This window comes from Parasteatoda tepidariorum, chromosome 10 (genome assembly GCF_982258835.1).
Source record: "Parasteatoda tepidariorum strain Cologne lab strain chromosome 10, Ptep-v5.0, whole genome shotgun sequence".
Taxonomy (NCBI): Eukaryota; Metazoa; Arthropoda; class Arachnida; order Araneae; family Theridiidae; genus Parasteatoda; species Parasteatoda tepidariorum.
Window position 1 is genome coordinate 3,822,289 of NC_141764.1, and position 20,910 is coordinate 3,843,198.

Sequence of the window (20,910 nt, forward strand, 5' to 3'; positions counted from 1 at the left end):
TTTAGAAAAGTTTATTTTAAAACATATTAGAAAACTAAGAAAACACGTGCGGCAAACATTTACCTTATCTCTCACAAAGTTACCCAAATTTTAAATATACAAATTCTCAATACCCCTATCTGTTTCTACATTCATCCCCTCTTTTGTTTGGTGTATGATGATTTGCTTAATATTTAGTTCATTATTATTCAAAGCTAACTATTGATACCTTAATTTTTATTTATACTTTACATTTATCTATTGATCCTTTACTTTTCTGCAATGTAAGTAAGTATGTAAGTTTAGATTAATAATTTTTCAATATAGTTTCATTTTCAATAGCAGGGATGAGATTAGCCAAAAGGCAAAAAAGCTGAATTTCCACGATAGTAAATTTTACGCAAGCGCAACCCTTTAATAATAAATTCCAGACAGTTTAAGGTAATAAATAATGTGTTGACATACTATTGTGTACTAATCTATTATTATATAAATGATTACATTGATACTTAACATTTAGTGAAAATAAAAATTACCAATTGAAAAAATAAAGCTGGAAATTATATTTTTCCTAAGTTCACATAAGAGACAATTATTACTTGAAAGACTACCAGGTTTAGCAATTAAAACTACTGAGAATATACATTAATATTTCATCTCTTTTAATAAATACTGTCATGTGATTTATAGCAAATATATCAGTAATATTACTTTTTAAATTATATTGGAAAAAAAAACTTTAACAATGGACCGAATCATTATGTTCATATTATAGTCTAATCTAACTAGAGCCCTCTGAAACATATCAATAACGGAGATGTAGAAATATATAGTAACTCCTTAACGTACAAAAATTGCTATTTTAGTTTGAAAAATTACATGACAATCAGCAACTGTTTAGATAATTACTTTTTATTTGATAAGAAGTTTGCATTTTATAGCATAAATAATAGCAATTATAAATAAAATTTTGATAATGAGTTAAACTCTTTTTCCAAAAAAAAAAAAAAAAAAAAAAATTAAATTAAATCCCTTTTTAAATGATTGCTTTTGTTTGCTATATCTTTTATGTTTGCTATATTTGGTCGTTAGTCTATCTTCAAAGATCTTGTGACAAATCCTATTTTTTCTTTTTTGCAAGCACAGAATGTAAGTTTTAAATATATATTCCCTTCCAGTTTCTCTGATTTTGTAACACTTACAATCGTTGTTAGAAAAACAGTCACCTTTATAGTAATTAATTTTAAAAGAAAATTTACTTCTTACAAGAATCGCGATAGTTGATCTTAAAATTGCGTGAATATGAATAACAATTATGGATTTTGAAATCACATAAATATGAAACTAGATATACGATTTTGAAAATGAGAAAATACAAACTGGGATATCGAATTTTTAAAACGCGTAAATAAAAATCAGTATTCATAATTTTTAGATCGCGTAAATACGAATCATGATGCGTAATTTTTAGATTGCATAAATAGGAATTATGATGCATAATTTTTAGAAAGCGTGAATGCGAATCCCAATGCCTTATTTTAAAATCACATATAAATACGAAAATCAATGTTTGATATTATAAACTGCATGAGCAAATCAAGACATTGAATTTTAAACTAGCATGAATACGAATCGCTACATAGGTTTTTAAAAAGGCGTAAATACGAATCACAATATCGGATTTTTAAATCTGGTAAATAAGAATCGCAACGTACAATATTCAAATCGCGTGAATAAGAATCGCAACACGCAAATATGAAAAGCTATGTTTGCTAATATCTCGATTCTTATTCACACGATTTTAATATCAGATTCCAGGCTTGGGACCTCTAAAAGGCTTGTCAGAAGCAGCGTCGTTTGAACTACGAAAATCGGATCTATCTGGAGGGCGGGGTAAAAAATTCAGAAAATCTTATCTGCTGCGTGTAAAAGGGGAGAAAATAGCTAAAATAAGTGAAAATGAGAAAGGATTGGTAGTTATGTAGTTTAAATTTTCTGTTTCTCTTTGAAAATCGGTGAATTTTCTGAAAAAGCGGAATACTTATAAAAAAAGTGCAATTTTTAGAAAATCTGAATTTTTGATAAAAAAGCTGGAATTCAAGAGATAAAAGTGAAAAAAGCGGAAATCCGCTAAAAAGCGAAAAAACCTCATCCCTGCAATAGTCTTCATTTATAAATACCAGTTATTTTTTTAAAGAAATTTCAGTCCAATCATAAAAACTATAAAACCAAATTATACCTCCCATCTTTCATTAGTTGTATAGAATAATCTTAGAACAATAATCAAGATATCTATCAAACTTAAAATAAGTTTCTGAGGGATACCTGAAGGATTAACTGATTTCAAATTAATGGTATTTATAATCTCCCTCATTCTAATAATGTGTGGGAAAAATTTTACCTTGATAGTAATTTCTTTCTTTTATTTCAGATATTTTGAGGAACCCTGTTAGATTTGTCTGGTGTAAAAGAAAAGAGATGTAGTATTGTTTTTAAGATTGAAATTAAAAAACAATAATTCAAAATTGAAAATACACTTGTTAGTAAATGTTTTACTTCTTACACTGATTCTTGTGTTATTTAAAATGTAAAATACGATTAAGGCCTATAAGAAAAATAATAGGGTACATAAAACAATTTCTCCTAATACAACACATTTTTTTTCTAGTTATTAATACATTTGAATTTATATAGTATATGTTACAATAAATTTGTCCTGAATTATATCCTGTAATTTTTAATTAAATCATCTTATACCAATAATTAAATTCTTAAATTTTACAATAATAAGTAAATATGATATTGTATTCAGGAAAATCAATCCTCTTTTATATAATTTTTTTTTTGCATTTCCCGTAATAAACCTTCATTTCTTCTAAAACATTATATCAAAGGACTACTTTACTGGATTAAGAGAAAAAAATTAAATTTGAAGTGATGCCTCACTTGTCTAGATAGTAATGTCCGTTGCATAAAGTGGTGTAAGTCTAAGTCGAAAAATTGCACTTTCTGCACATAAAACCTTAATAAATTTTCGAACTGCTGAACTATTAAATCAGACAGCTTGATTTTATTCTCATTCGATTTAGCGTAATGATATACATAGGTAACGATATCTTACTTGCCTATTTAGCTATGTTAAATACGTTGATAGATATAAATAAAAAACTGTACATAAAACATAAATAACTTTTATAATATTAGTCACTTCATTCAATTTAAAGAAATCGTAAAAATACTAGATAGTATTTAAGACTATCCTATTTTTATAAATGCAACATGAAATACATTGTTAATATCAATATCAATTCCATATTTATGAGCTAGAAATCATAATTCTTTTTATACTATGGTGCTCCACTATCGCGGAAGTGAAGTTTTCAAAATTTTTATTTGCAGCTGAATGAAGAAATGCAAAAAATTAAGCGGGTATCAATTCAGCGTCTTTCCACAAACTGTTTTTCAAGCTTTTAAAATATATAAATGGATCATTCAAAAACAGGTTGGTCATTTGAAGCTTTCAGTTTATTTCTAAAATCATAAAAGTGCTTAGCCAACTTACGGATATACACACTAAAAAAATAAATCTTTCGTAAACTCAAAAGATGTTAAGGCTCAATATTGGACAGGTTCTCATTAACAAATAAAGTTGACGCTGCTTCTAAATTTAATATTTTTACTTCTAAAATTACAATTACCATTTTTTTTCATGTAGTTCGGAAGGTGTATAAAATCCAAGCACGGCTGAATGTTTTCCTTTTAATTTTATGTGTTATTGAGACATAAAGTGGCTGTTACGAAAGTTTCCAGGTCTTCCAAACCCCAGCCAAATTGTTTAAAGTCGTTGCAAAATCTAGATCATAAACGATGTCTCTTGCTTTTTAAAATTTATCATCAGATGTTTCAGATCCCCACAATAGTTTAGGAAGTCTCTTCATGTAAAAAGAAATCTGATAAGTACGACAAGAAATTTATGTAAATTCAGGCGGTTACAAACTTAGAAAAACTTCAAGTCGTACTTTGATCAACAGTTTACTATCCTCGTTTTTTGGCAGAACTTTCGAAATCCTGAGTTCCTCATTCTCAGTGAGAAGTTTCCCAGAAAAATTTAATTTAATGTATCTCAGAAACTAAAAATTTTAAGTTTGCCCACAAGAAGTAACCAACGTATGAAAAATGCCGAATTTAAAAAAAGTGGTAGTAAATTTATTTATACCGTTTACTTCAACGTTAAAATAAATGTTACAACTTTCATGATTACAGAGCCAAATCTAAATATTTACATTATTAATACAGGATGCGCAGCCAAACTTTTCAACAAAAAATTAGCACTTTTAAGCACTCAAAAAGTATTTTTTAACACTTTAAAAAAATGACATCATTAGGATATGCGCTCAAATAATTTTTCTCCTTCATGTTGTTGAAAATTTTTTATATTTATTTTAACAAATGCAAAATAATTTTGAAAGTTACGTGATCATGATAAAATAACCAGTTTCTGACAAGGAATTCTTTTCTTGATTACATTGGCCACCATAAAAACAGTTAATGCGCAATTTTAAATATATTCAATGTTGAGAGGATCATTCTATTCTGTAAATTATAATTATTTTACACAATTATGTAAAAAAATAATTATTCAAAATTAGAATTAATTTAACTATTAAAAAAGTAATCAAGAGTATTTTTTTAAGATTTAAATAAAAGTTATTTCACTGTCTTACCAGCAATGGGGGAAAATTAATAATGTAATAATGATAACAAGAAAGGTCATGTACCTTTTCTTTCCCATCTCTGAAGCGAGTCAGGTCATCCAGTCGTTGATTGAGCTCTAATTCTCCAGATAAATCACCAACGGAATGTCCATCAGCAGTCAGTTGGCTCCCAACCAAGCTGCAGGTATTCTTGTTCGGCAAAATATAATAGCCTGATCGATTGATATGGAACCACAGATATTGGACACTTCTGAATATTTGCCTTCGTAGGTGTGACACGTAACATAGAACTGCTTGACATTTTCTGGCCTCCATTGTTCCTCCTTCAGCTGCAATATTATGAGTTCTGTTATAATCATTTTTGCAAAACACATTAGGTGAGTAATTGGCAGAAAACAGCATCATTTGACAACTTTTAGACACCATGCGGTGATTACGCGAACATTGATTATGATGCCCCTAAGTCGAAATCATGACTTCAGCATTACCCAAAACGAAAATTCACAGTTTTTCCAAATCGAAAAATCACTTTTACCCAGTCCAATGAAACACTTTTCACAAAATGCTCCATCATCGTGGAACCTCTTGGTAAGTTCTCGCCTGTAACAGCCATTCGGAAGTCAATCTCTTCACAAATGTTTCACCATTTTTTTCGCCATCTCACCAATCTGCAGGGCAAACTCATAAGTAGGTGATGCAAGTCCGGATCTGTTCTTGCTTAACTTGACAAAAGAGCCGTGATGGTTCAGGGAATAAAGCGTTTGTCTTCCACTGAGGTTAACCGGGCTCGAACCCCGGCGATTGCCGGTCGATACGAATTCCGCATCTGGCTTGCACCGACCACAGTGCTGACGTGAAATATACTCCGTGGTAGATGGATCATGGGTTAGAGTCCCCTTGTTGTCAAGCTAACCATGGCGTGGTCTTTCTCTCCATGTAACGCAAATGCGGTTTAGTTCCACCAAAAAGTCCTCCACGAAGGCAAATTTCTCCCAAAACATGATCCAGGAGTTCCCTTGTTTCTAGATTGGGTTCTCCGTAGCTGAACATTAGTAGTCTTAAACCCGAAAATTGGGTAGCCTGTTCAGCGACGGTCATAAAATATAAAATAAAAATAGGCAAAGTGAAAGCTGTAGCTTAACCTGGGGGATCAGCCAGCAAAGATGAAAGAGTTTTTTCTTGACTCTTGGAGGGAACATTAAAAGGCCATTGCATATGTTATTCTTAACAGATTTTCGGGCAGATGGAGCGAAAATTTTCACTGAATACAGAGCAGAGTCACCGTTCTTTCGCAAAACTTCATGGGATGAAACTAACAGATGGGTCGTTAGAATCTTTCTCATAATGGATATTTCAGCCTCCGACAAACGAATTTCCTCATCATCATTCTGTAGGATTTGCATCAACTTTAACATCGTTTCTGTTGGTGTCAGTAGGAGAAAGGTATATCGAAACTAGGTCGCTTAAATGCATGCTTTTTGTGTCTGTAGACCTTTCTGGAGCTGTTGATCGAGATAGTGGAGAGCTACCAGCTTCTTATGGCGTTAAAACAAGCTTAGAAGAAAGTCTAGAATGATCTAAAAGCTGGCGCAAGTCTGTCATTTAGGCTGTCATATCTAAAATTGAAAAAAAAAATTTTATAAGAAAAATAAAGTCGTTGCAAAAACTAGTTAAATAAAATAGTTATTAAATTCAAAGAACAACAATATTTACTATATATATTTAACATAAAAAACTTCAACCAATCTTTTTTTGTTTTTCTTTTCTGTAAATCTCTTTCTTAATTTTCTAATGAAAACAAAACTCTCTTTCTCAGACTTTAAAACTCACATGCTGTCTTTTAATCTATTTTTAGTTCAAGTTTGCATTAATTAACCTTGACATTTTTCCCTTTGATAACTCGTGAGAAAGCTAAATTTCCCTAGACCAATTAGTACAATGATTTCCTTTATTCCCTATAATGAAGCATTTTACTGATTTACTTCGGAAGATTTTCCCTAATTTTTATTGAGGAGCACGACGATTATGTGACTTGAATGCTCGCTCCTTAGGTATGTGTCTCAAATGATATTCAGGTATAGCCTGGTGCCTGAAACCTGCTTAAGTCCACCTCTCGGCTATTTGATATTCATAATCAATAACTGATTAGACAAAAATACAGTCTGTAATTAAATTTTGAATACAAATCTCAGTCATTTCTTTTACCCAAATAATCACGGTGATATAAACAAAATGTAAGAAATATTTCTTGTAAAAGTTTTTTTTTCTTTCACACCATTAGCTTACGCTTAAATAGCAGTACACAGGAAAAGGAGAGATCTTTTTCAACTGCAAATTGTTATCAAAGGACGCAATTTAACTTGGTGAAAAGCAATTCAAAGAAAGCATTCAAGTTTGAGTGAACGCAAAGCAAGAATATCGCTCAAATAAAAGCGTATTTCACTCAAGGTGAGTTAAAAATTTTTTTACTCTTTTTTGAGTAGGGGAAATCACTCTTTCATTTTAAGAGAGCACATGGTGTCAAAAATTCTAAAATTTTAACATAATACTATTACAACTCACAAAAATAGATTCCGTTTAGATTATTTGTAGCTTAGAAATTTCTTTAAAAATATTTAAGCGATATAAAACCTCTTATAATTTACTTAATAAAAATATCTTAAAATTGAAATATATTTTTCACTAAATGTTGAGACTTATTTTGCACTACAATGATTTGGTTCTAAAATTAATAATTTTAAGCCCTAAAAACTATCCTAGGTAAATTAAAGAATTTAACACGCATTTACTTTTTCTTACTAACATATTAATTTTAAGTTTAATTTTATAAAGAGTAAAGTTTTTTTATTGTTAAAATTATATGGAAAATTTTTATTATGCAAAGCAATTAAAAACATCCTATGGGTTTTAGTTATTTCGATTGATCTGTACTTTATTTTAATAAAGGAATATTTTTTAAAATTAGTTTTTAATTTTAAATGAAATATCTAGTAGTTAAAAGTATTTAATTTTGCGCAAACATAATTCTAAGATAATTGTTAAAAAGAATTCAGTGCTGTTAGCATTAATTTAATACAACAATTACTACGATTAATGTCAGCATGCCTGTCTAAATACTTGGGCAAAGGTCAATCTGCCTTGGTCAATCTACTGTGCAAGGGACCCTTCGCGCAAACCGCTACTATAAACTAATCATGGTAAGAACTCTAAAAAGAATAACAGTTTAAAACTAGTATTCTATTAATTTTTTATTTTAATATTCAAGAATTTTTTCCAAGAACTTTAAAATTCTCCGTCTTCTACAATAGGCATGAAATAAATAATTTATCCTTTAATTTAAATAAGCAACTTTAGGAGTCAGTTTGTTAATCGGAGAATACAAGAGTCAAAATTTTTGATGGCGTTCCACTGATGGAACCACATAATCTTGACGGTAACCATCAATAATTTTATCATGAACCATTATAATTTTTGGTAACCTACATAAGTAACCATCAAACATGCAAAATGATTGCCGTTTTCATATGCTACGGACAGACAGTACGCCGAGATGGATTGTGGTTGAATGAATTGGAAAACCAGGTTTTTACATAATAAGTTGCGAAAATCGACATGGTAAAGAAGAAAAAAAATCGCATTTTCGAAGAAGGAAAATTAAGAACTTTTTAAAAACACCCTATGAAAAAGGCAGCTATAAGGGATTTTAAAATACTAAAGTAAAAAAAAGCACATTATGCACTTTTTAAAAACGCTGCGCACCATGTTAATATATTTGATAACCATTGTTGAACAGCCGACCAAATTTTTGGGTCTACGACTACTAATAATTTTGTAATAAAATCCGAACACTTATAATTTTGAACCAATCCAAAAGACAAGGAAACTCCTGGATCAGTACTCCCAGAGGTATGATTTGTTATGGGAACATTAAGGATATTGTGATCGACAGATTTAAAATGCATCAGTCACCATTTACTACAAGGGGAGTCATCGGCTGGTGGGAATCGAATCTACGACCTCTTAAACATTGGCTCAATGCCCTTCCAACCAGCGTATCCCGGCCCTCATGTAATGGTGCTTAAGACTGTTTCATTTATTTTAAATAAATGCTGATAATGAAATAATTGTGTTTTTTTATCATTTATCGTTTCGGGAGGAAAAATAAAGTTTCCTAAGATTGTAACTGCTTTATGAACTAAAACTAATTAGACATTCTAATTAGATATATTTGGATTAGCTGCAATTGCTCAAACTCGTTTAGAAATCAATATATAAATTAATTCATTATCGGGATTTAATTGATATTTTAATGGGGATTTTGGTGCTGTTCCCGAAATGGTTAGTTTTCTATATTTTCTTATATTTTAATATGCATTAATGAGTTTTTTCATTTTACGCTTAATTTTTATTTATATGAATAGAAAGATGACGGATTTTTTCATATCACATGATACGTCATGTGGGTTAACAGGGGGTGCTGCAGATAGACTTGATCAAGGGTCTACTGTGGTTAATTAGCTATACCTGATCAATTGTTTTGTTATATTAAACACTTTAAAAATTATAGCTGAGACAAATTTTAGTTAGTTTTGCTTCCAAATATAAGCTCGGTTTTCGTCCGCAACCTCCTGTCCGTGGATCAAATAGTACTCCCCATATGGAACATAAAATTGCTTCCACTTTTTTATTGTGTATTTCTCTCAGATTAGTGTGACTTTCTGTGAACTTAAGGTTGACTAGGCGGTGAGATCAAACTAATCTGTATTAAACTCAAAACTAAGATCAGTCACCTATGCCACACCCATACCGCAAATGTAGTTGTTTTGAAGGATGTTTAAAAGCAATTAAATTAAAATTATTAAATCAAAACCATCTAAAATATAACACACAACGTTCGCTTCCTCCTTCAGTGGGTAAAATTATCAAACGTTGACCTAACCTTGGTGATAACACTGAAACAAAAGGTTGGGAAGCACTGTTCTATACTAGTAAATTGGTATGAATAATTGTAGTGGTAGCTACGCTACAATACTCCCCAACCAGAATTTTATTTGTCATACAATTCGATGAATGGATATCACTATTTGATTTACTGCAGTTTTTATGAGAGGCCAGAAGAACTGTATTAAGATCACAAGATTTTGAGCGTTGATTGTAAGAGCTGTAATAAGATTACTGTTGTGTGCGTGATTGCTCCTCTCTTGCTATTAGGAGTGTGTACGGATCCCCGTTGCGTGTGATCGAGACTGAGCAGCAACAGAGCGAGGAGGATAATGTCGCAATCACAAATAAAAAGTGAACTGTTCATTGTCTTCTATCCATCACTCTAGATGTATTCAAATCGTTTCAGTGAGAGGTAGACGTGTTGTTCCAAGCAGGCGTGTTTAGATCGTTGCTGACAAGATAGGCGTGTTAAGTTCACGTCCGGAGGTCTTCAATGCGATGAGTTTTTTTTTTCCTCCAATGCCCACTTGGAGAATGACTTACCTCATACAGGTATCTGAAGGGCAGATTTGTGGGCCACTATTTAAGGGGCAACACATTAAGTGGGCCAACGTTGCCCACAGTAAGTACAGATAGTACAGAGAAGGAAAGGCCTTGCCCGGGATTCGTACCCAGAACCTTTCTGGTGCAAGGACAGTTACCTAACCCCTACGCAGGTCGGTTGGCCTATGCGAGGAGTACGTTAACGAAAATCTCAACCATTATCTATCAAAACGAACCTCAAAATAGAATAGAGTTAACATGCTTATATACTAATGAATGAGAGTTGAATAATTGCAGTGGTAGTTACGCTACAAAGTTTTTCAACATTAAGATTTGTACACGGAAAGTATTTAGTAAAATATTTCTTAAAAATTTGTGTTTGAAAAATAAATTTCTGACCAACACATTTTTTTCACTCATTGTAAATGATTTCGATACTTATTATATTTTAATTACTAGAGTTCAACGCAGAATTCTGTAATAAGATAAAAATTTGTCCTTTTTAAAATTTAAAAAATAAATTATTTTTGAGTTAGTAACTCATATTATTTCCTTTAATTTTTGACAGTGTTGAACTTTATCAATTTTTTTTATTGTGAATTTTATTTCAAATGATTTTAGTGTTTAAAACGAAGAGGCTCATTCAAAGACGAATTTCGATGGAAAAATTCAAACTAGAAGATTTTTGACAAAGATTAATTAAAATCTGTTTTGACTATTACTTTTCAGTTGGTAGGCTAACGAAAATTTTTGGTGGGTTTAAAATTTCCTACATTTTTGCTTAAATTTTAAGGTAAAACTCGTGGTTTGTAAAATAAAATTTGCTGTATAAGTCATTATCATAATTTTTCGACGGGATAGCTAGAGAAACAATTAGGGCCTCACATTTCTTTTATAAACATAGATTTCATTGTAAAATTCGAAATTCCGATTAAAAAACTTATTAGATTTATTAAAAATTAGCAAAAGGTAGTTTTGGTCCACACTTTTTTCGGTAGGGTGTATATCGCAATAACTATCTGTAGTGGACTTTTAGAAGCAAAATTCAAATGCTTAGTTTTTGGTTTTTAAAATTGTTATTTCTGAACTGTAACTATTTTCTACAATTATCTAACGTTCGGAAAAAAATCAAAACTTGTGGTTTCTAAGTCAATAAAAAACTGCAACAATTTTCTTTTTCGTAGACGAGAAATTAGGGTAGGTTATTTCTTGTTAACGTTTCGAGTAGGATAACGTTCGTTCAAATCTTCATCAAATATTAGCTGTCGTGGCAAACTTCTTTTGGTGGGTTTCTCTGGAGTATCAAAATTTCTTTCCGCAAGGAAGTAACATTTTGTGGTCTCATTCAATATTGTGGTTTTTGAGTCAAAGAGTAATTAAAACTTGTTTTTGACCATTTTTCAAAGGCATGTTATGTAAATCATAAAATAAGCAAAACCAATTTTCGTCTTAGCTATGTTACCGTGCATGACCTAAATCAATAGAATTTCTATTTTACCGGTGAATGTCAACAATCACATAGTCGCTTTGGTGAATGTCCGAAATATTTGTTATATCTGATTTGATATTAATTTATTCGTTGATATTATTATATTTATTCGATGTTTTAATATCTGCTGAGGTTAGATTGGGAGAAACACCAGTATTCGGAGTGCCGGTAAAATGCATACCGAGCAGTGGCACTTAACTAGACCTAGTATACATTTTGGACATTGTGAATGTCAACATTCACCGGTGGAAGTCAACCAATTTCTGTCATTCAAAGTAACAACTACACTTGAGCAAGTGATCTAACGAATGCATAAGAGCGAGCATTTTGATTTATGGAAAGATTCTGGTGGCTTACTACTAAAGTTTGAAGGCAAAATTCGAATTTAAGGTTGCAAGAACAGCAATTATTTATAGCTTGTTTTTGCCATGCCATACTCTTTAACAATATTTTTAATTTGCATTAGAATGTACTAGTAATTCCCTACACTATGCTAGCGTTTGGAGGTAAAGTTCAAACTGATGTTGTTTTTTTAAACAGAAATATGCTAAAACTTGTTTAGAGGAAAATTTCAAACTTGCGGTTTCCAAGACAAAGATTCGTATTAACTTGCCTGAGCCATATTTTTTTGACGGTTAGGTTAAACGAAAAGCTTAAGAGTGATAAAAATGAACTTGTTTCTAGGTCAAATTATATTTAAAGTTTATCAATTCAAAACATTTTCCTTTGACAAATTTAAAGCGAATAACTTATAAGGATTATTTTGTCACACAAAGAAATTATGTTTGAAGGCTAAACTGATATTGTGGTTACTTTTGTCAATAAAGCTCTAAAACTTGTATATTAATATAACTTATAATATACATTGTATTATTATCATTATTTTTGTGGTGAGATTAACGAAAGTATTTATTGAAGTACTGATTTTCTAAATAAGGATAACATAAAGATATTAAATTCAAATTTTCAGTTATTTGTCCAGAAATTTTTTTAGCAGTAGGGTAAATAAAAATTTCTGGGGGCTAACAATTTCTTACAACATTTACTGTAATTTAAAACTTATTTTATAAACTATCAAGAAAATATTTGTATGTTTGCTATGAAAATTGTTATGTTTCCTAGCAATCAGTAGACACTTTTCATGAATTTAACGAGAGAAAATATTGATTCGAATACTTTTAGAAAATATTTACTGATCATATCACTCGAGAAGCGTCATAAAATCAACGCGATTTTCTCAGTACTTTTTTTTAATAACTGCTCGAGTAATTTCTCTTTAAATTAATGAAAATTAAAAAAAAGATTATGTTTATCAAAATTTAAGTTTATTGGAGTAGAAGTTAAAGACAAAGTGTTTGTCTGTTGAAATTGGCAGTTTAGAGAAGAAAATGTTTTAGCGATGTTGACAATTTGCTCCAAAAGTTTTTAAAGAAGCATAAAAAATACCTCTACTGGAATTACAATAAAAACTAAAAGGTAAAAGTTAAAACATTTTGTTTTGGGGTCATAACGCGTGGAAATCTTATTTTATAGAAAGAGAAAATAAAATTCTTACCAGAACCATGTTGCAACAATGCATACTGCTCAATTAACGTCATAACTCTGTCCTATCTTGCAAACGAAAGCCACATCTTTTCCTGCATACACTGCAAAGAAAAAAAAAATAATCATAAGCAATGTTTTAATGAGCATTTTAAATCATAAAATTATCACAACTCACAACATTTTTTCTCCACAAAATAAATGTGTGCATGATGCTAAAGATCATCGGAACAGACAAACAAGTGAGTAACGTAAAAGAAACGACTAAAGATTTTAATATGTTTTAATTAGACTTGCTAGATTATTTTTAAAACACGATCTGAATTAAAGTCAATTAATGCAATATAACAAATTTTTATTTTATTTTAGTTACTTTATTATATAATTAAAATTTTTTTCTCCCATAACATTAAAATTTATTAATTACACTTAATTAATTAATATTTAAAAAACTGAATTAACATGAAGTGGCTTCCACTACAAAAAATGTATTTGAACCTGAATGGATGATTAAAAAGTATTTTATTAATGATTGAAAATTTGAGCAAGATATATAAATATATATATGTAGGGAGAGTGTGTACTAATAAGTAGGAATCGAAAAAAAAAAGCGAGTGATATCAGACAACTATGAAAGTATAAATTTGGTGACGAGGACCACTACCACGTAATGTTCTTTATTGAATTTATCTGACACAGTGAAGATAAATAAATTAAATAATTAAATGTGCGCAATAAACTACTTTTTTTGTTCAAATAGAGCTATAAGTTAAAAAATTATCCCTGATGTTATTTTTAAAATATGTGAAAAACTGAATAGTAGCCCTTGATTCCCACATTGGATCTGAATGAGACTGGATCATTCCTTTTATTTCAAAGGTGGGGAAAGTAGAATTTACTTTTATACGTAGTATTTTTAATAATATGTATGGCAAGTATTGTTTAACTTAAAATAGGGGCGTGGTATTTTTCGTAGTATTTTTTTAAAGTGTTGTACTTATGCTTTTGTTTTTTAAATCAATTTTTATATCTGTTACCGACAAAGTATGATATCCGGCATTATATATAATGCCTAAAACTAGCCGGCAAAGTATGAAATTATTAATATTTCACACATTGCCTAGGCATTATATATAATGTCAGATGTTATTTAGGCAAAGTATGAAATAAACGTCCTGATGAGGTTATTATGTGAATGATGTGCATGTTACTGTGAATGACCGAAATCGGTGGTTGTTGACAATCACATAGTCGCTTTGGTGAATGTCCAAAATATTTATTACATCCGATTTGATACTAATTTATTCGAGGGTATAATAACATTTATTCGATATTTTAATACTTACTGACGATAGATTAGAAGAAACATCAGTGTAGGGTATACCGGGCAAATGTATACCGGGCAGTGGCCCTTGACCTTAAAAAAACATCAGTGTAGGGTATATCGGGCAAATGTATACCGGGCAGGGCAATTCTATACTATGATTAATCTTTCTAGATTTTACTTAGATTTTCTTACCTCAACTTCATAAAAATACATAAAGAGATATAAAAAAATATTTCAGACACTATATGAAATCAGTTACGATTTAAAAAAATGTAATCAGAGTGTAAAAAATATTATCTTTAAAAACATCTGATTAATTTAAAAATTATTAGAAATGTATAAGTTAATGTATATATAAATCCAAATTGGTAAATGGCGCCATAGTTTTAATTTTAAAAATCTGCTTGCAGAAAGAATAGGAGCTTATGTGTCTTCAAAGAAAATATTGCAATCGGATTCACTGTATAGTTCCTGCGCCGAAATGATGCGCAGTAAATTCTACTTTCCCCACCTTTGAAATAAATGAAATGATCCAGTCTCATTCAGATCCAATGTGGGAATCAAGGGCTACTAAAACTGAATCGCTTATACTAAAATTTAAAACAATAACTAATCCATCAGAAAATTCCATTTCGATTTTTGCTGATTCCTATTTAATGAATGAATTAATATTTGAAAAAGCTGTCAAGTCTAACCCACTACAAGTTTATGGTTCTTCTTTCTAGCGATTTCTTATTCAATATAGCCATGTAAAGGCAAGCTTACGCATAGGTTTGTATGGAATTTCCTTTTTAATGAAAGCTCCAGTTGTCGATATGTGTAACATGTTCTCTTGTTCTAAAAATTTGGTGAAATTTGATATTTTATTCGCAAAATAGCTAAAATGTATATTTATTTCTAAAAGTTGACTGGGAAAAAAAGTTTATCTGGATCACAATTTTCAACGATGAGCTAACGTATCGTAGAATAATTTCAAATACTTATTAAAATCAAAATTCTTATCAAAATTAATCAAATTATCAGAAGTTGGATACAGGATAATTAGTCCATAACTTTTTTGGCGTAAAGAGATAAGGAATTTTGGCTAATGATTCAATACAAACAGTTAATGTTTGGAACAAAATTAAAACACGTGGTTGTGTGGTAAAAAATGCGTTTTTTTAGTTTTTTTTTTTTCGAACCATATCTTAAGAAAATTTTTGTTGTCTTAACATAAGTAGGTTAAATAATAACACCGGCACGCAATCCTGTAATTTCGGATTCTATCAGTTAACAGCTACAGCCAAAAATTTTATTTCGAAGGGAAAAATTATAGGGAAGTTGAATTCAAGCTACATTCCTTCTAGCTCAAAAATCGTTTAAACCTTGTTTTAAACAGAAATTTTTGTCAAGTGAGCTAAGGATTTCCTACATTTTGCCTCTTTTTGTAGGTCACAATTCTGCTAACTCGTGTTTTGAATGTAACGCTCTCTTTTGTGCGTTGCACTTTTCTAGTGCGCATGCGTCAGTTCTGTTGAAATGCGCATGAGCCCATGAAAAATATAAACCTTACGTAAGTGAAAATAAGAGATTTTGCAAAAATCCATTAGTTAAAAACGCTAACGTAGTGGAATATCATTTAAACTTTGACAACAAATTCAAAAGAAATATTTACAATGGATGCATAGTTGGTATAAGGTAAGAACTCCCCCACCATAAAGTCTGAGGCGTTCTGCTGCTAATGGAAACAAGAATAGCTCATTTCAGGGAGGGTAGCTCCTCTTCCCTCTAGCGATAACACATTAGACCGGAAAAAAAAAGATTATCGCTTTCTCTCACCGATTTGAGCCATAACCTGTCCTAAACAATGTCCACACACCCCTACTTGACATAGTTATACCTCGTTACCATAGTCACCGCCACAAGTTCAGATGAATGGCTAAGGGAGTTCTTACTTTAGACAAACTATACACTATTTGTTCCGTATTTGTAAGTTACGCTCTTGGCGCTCGAGCATCTCCCCTTGGCACACTGTAAATACGCCAACTTGGCAAGCTGTCTATGTTTGTACGCCATTACAGTCTACGCTCTACACCCGAAAGGGAAAGGCAAATTAACTCCTTTTATACAAACGCTTCTCTTCATTTTTACGCCACCCCTCCGCACATTATTTCTTTAAAGCTGTAGCATACGACTCAAGATGCTTTGCTCAACGTAAAACTTTGGATCTGTGAGCAGAAAAATTCGGTAAATTATAGATTTTGATGAATAATTCGGCGATGAATAATGCCGCTTATTATTAATATTTAAAAAATATTATAATTCTATTGCTTATTGAATTTATTTTAATTAAATTACATACTTAAAATAAATATAATTTTGAAATAGCGAAAATATATCTAGATCCTTGTGGAATTAATGCAATTAGACAACCATAATTTTTTACCATAAACAAAAACCAATAAAATTATATTTTTATTGAATGAACCAACGGTTGTGAGAATACAGAATTCTTTTCTAAATTTTATCAATGTATTTCTTCATATTCGCATTCTAGGTTCACGCTTTTAGTTCGACGACAGGCTTAAACAGATAACATTTAACAGCTATAAACAGCGTGCTTGCAGCTTTGTCAAGCCAACAAAACTTAAATCATGCCAACATAAAGATAGGTATCATATAAAATAAATACGAGCATGCGCGAATGCTTCAATCTTATTTACAGGAGCGAACGAAAGCTAACTTAAAAGTGCGAAATCTCCCTATAAGTGTACCTCATAATTTTGAAGAAACTATAATAAAAGTGCTTATTTTTCTATTAAGAAAGTTGCATAAATTAGTGTATGTATAGTGCGCAAAAAATAAACTTTCCACCCAAACAACTAATCGGATCTTCACATTCTAGGATTATCTTAATGATTCGATGGAGTGATATCAAATAGGCTGACTAATGCTGACGATATTTTAAACTGCGAAATCCGAAACAAAAATGTACTTTCTCTTAATAATCATACCTTTTTTACGGATTCCTCACCCTTAAAATATAAACAGTAACCGCATTATGGCCGCAATTGCTTGGTCAGAAAAGCGGTTGATGGTACGAGCCTCTTAATGCTAATTTTACAATTTTCTTCAATGAAAGTCGATTTTTTTTTAATAAAATACGGATTTAGATTTATGACACTCAATCTGGGAAATAGGGTCCCCATAGTTTGATCAGGACAGCAATCCGAAGTTTGGACCCCTAAATATTAATTTTAGCATATTTCCTCTTATTTCGGGAACTTTTTAGGTGAAATGAGAAATTTCACACAATTATGAAATTTGGTTACCTAAAGATAGTTTCATGCGAAAATTAACTTTGAGTAAACATTTATTATTTTTTATTATCCTAGTTGAAAGAATTTTGAATTATAAGGCATACTACTTTTTACACCATGTAATTGAATTTTACATGGCAAATTTTCCATGTTACAGTGAAATCGGTGAATTACAAAATTGCAGTGACTTCAATTTACGAAATCAAATTAGCGAATCAAATTACAGTGATTCGATACACTTCAAATCAATTCCAATTAAACAAGTCATCTGGTTCCTAACAGGTCACGGTCCCTTCCCTTCTTTTTTTCATTGCCTGCAAATCTCGGATACAAACCTTTGTACCTGTGGTCATCCAGGTACACCAGAGCATTACTTATCAACTTGTCTTTACACAATATCTTGGCATACACGCCTTCCAAACATTAATAATTTATATATTTGGCAAAAAAACTTTCTTACAAATAAAACATTAAAATCTAAATTAATTAACGTAATGAACTTTCTAGCAGAAAATGACTCCTTATTAAAATTTTAATCAAATCGGACTTTTTAAGTAATCTTGATAGTGTTTATAACCTCTTAAACTTTTTTCATATAGTATTCAACCTCAGTTTCTGTATACAAAAAAGCAAAGAAAAAGAGAAGGGGGGGGGGATCTTTTTCAAAATTGTTTATTTAGTTAAGGCAATAACAAATAGTTTATGGCCTTTAAGTTTTTTTTTCCTTTTATACTTCTTTTATTATTTTTGTTATTATGTGTTATTAACTTGCACCATATTTAATCTTTGTATTTTTTAAAATATTGTGACTTTGTACTGATCTAAATTCTTAATAAATTCTTGCTGAATGGGCTCGTTCCTAGGCTGGAGTGGAGCCGGACCAGTAGCCAAGCTTTGGGCTATATGGTAAAGGGTCCATAATGACCTAGGTACATGTCCAAAGCTTGGAGAAAAGAAAAGAAAAAAGAAAAGTGATTCGATACAAAATTACAGTAAAATCGGTCGAATAGAAATTGAGAAATCGAATTTTTATATACGATTTTTTGTAAATAAGATTTCTCAGGAATTATTTGACCAATTTCGCGCAAATTTTGTATTTTGCAATGCAAAATTGTTTTTTTTTTTTCAAAAAATAAGGTCTTGTATATCCTACAGTTAAAAAATTTCAGACTATTTTTAGAACAATAAAAAATAACAAATCTTTAAAAATAATATTTTTGCACAGAATTATCTTTGGAAAGACGAAATTTATAATTGTGGGTAAAAATGTTTCATTTTGCTTAAAAAAATCTGGCGATATGTTGAAATACGCAAAAAGTAAAACTAATATGAAGAGGTCGAAACTTTGAACAGTTTTCCTGGCCAAACTATGGGGAGCAAATTTCCCAAATTGCGCCTTCCTCCTATATCTTGGGTGCCAGAATTCTGAATCCGTCGAGAAAACCATACATTTTTTCAGAGAAAGTACGTTTTTTTGTCTAATTTCGTAACTTAAAATATCGTCTACGCTAATTAATTTGCCCCTCGTTTTCCCAATGGTTTCCCTAATGGTTCGTTTTTTTTCGCACTGCAAAATATATAATTCATTTTTTTTGGATTAATTTTTAACTTTGAAATCTATATAGTTGCATCAAAAAAACTAGCGTGAAATTGGCGATCATATTTAAATTTTAAAGCAAGATTTGTAATAGTTGACATAATAGATTAAAAATTAAACTGTACTTACAGCTAAAGATTCAATTATCAAAAAATCAGCCTTCTTTTTAGCTGCATCATTTCATAGCAGGCAATTTAAAAGAAAATGGATTCATCTCAGTCCGGCAGATTCCATACATCAAACATCTCACTTTGTCAGGTTATTCCCGATTTGTCAGACTATTTGAGCAGAAATTAACCTACAAAGCTTAGTAACATTGGATTATAATAAACTAGAGACAGGATTAATATCAAACAATTTAAAGTTCCAAAAAAAACATAGAAAAATTAAAATTGGAAAAAGTAAACGTTAACGACATTAAAAGCAATTGAAACACAGTACAAGAATAACGACTGAAAATAATCACTTAAGTTACACAAAGAGGAGAAAAAAAACTAAAACATACATGGGGTGAAAAACTAATTTACATCGGATAAGAACCTGAAAAAAGCAGAACTTTAAAAGAAAAATTCTAGAAAAATCTATCAGATACATTAGAAAAAATTTTTTTGAAGAGAAAATAAAAAATTAAAATACATATAAAAATCTGCAAACATAAAAAAAAGCTGAAAAGAATTTGAAACTATAAAAAAATTGGAACAAAACAGAAAACGAGGAAGAATTAAGGAGAAATGAAGTACAAAAAAATAAAAAGGTTGAAAAAATTATTTAAAAAAAGCTAAACCTGGGAAAAATTCAAATCAAGCGTAAGCAAGGAAAGGTAATGCGAAACACGTTATTGAGTCTATGAAAACAAAAGGATTTGATCAGATGCACACACACACAAATTTTACCAATCAAAATCAACTACAGTACACAATAGAAAAAATATATGAAACATTGGAAAAAATGTGATACACCATTTGGAGAAACAAAACACTCATTCAAGAAGCTAAAAAAACTCAGAAGGAAGATAAACATTGAGAAAAAAAAACAATAAACATGGGCAAAAAAACAAATACACATTGAAAAAACAAGAACTTTTATCTGAAATGAAAAGACATATTGGAATTGAATAAGTAATAGTAAATTAATAACCAGTGAAAAAAAAACTCGACTAATCAAAAAACGAAAATATGAAAAATGAAAACAATTAAATACAAATTTTTAAAATAAATTTCCTAAAAAAAAACTGAAAAGCGGAAAATATGGAATATCGAAAACAAAGGGATTCACGTATATAAACAGAGATGGAAGTTAAAAAAAATAAAATATGGCGATAAAACATTGGTGAGTTTTCTTTCAATTAAAGTATAACCCATCGAAAAACACACTGAAAAAGCTACAGAAAAAAGTAAAAAAAATGCAAAACAAACTTTAAGCATACATTGAAAAAAATAAACATTGGAAGAAACAAAGGAACATTGGAAGAATTC

The 20,910-nt window shown here is 30.4% G+C and overlaps 1 protein-coding gene across 3 annotated transcripts in view; it reads right to left on the reverse strand.

The window, feature by feature from the left end:
* The window catches only part of LOC147802079 (ATP-dependent RNA helicase DDX19A-like), a 201,113-nt gene extending 180,434 nt beyond the window's left edge, over nt 1–20,679 (reverse strand). For all 3 annotated transcript variants that reach the window (XM_087153149.1, XM_087153148.1, XM_087153147.1), the window contains exons 1-3: nt 19,565–20,679; nt 13,226–13,316; nt 4,758–6,310 (exon numbers count right to left, since the gene is read on the reverse strand). In XM_087153149.1, the coding sequence (XP_087009275.1) occupies nt 4,758–5,120 (363 nt within the window). In that variant the 5' untranslated portion in view covers nt 5,121–6,310; nt 13,226–13,316; nt 19,565–20,679. The remainder of the gene's footprint in view (nt 1–4,757; nt 6,311–13,225; nt 13,317–19,564) is intronic.
* Nucleotides 20,680–20,910: the final 231 nt, after the last annotated feature.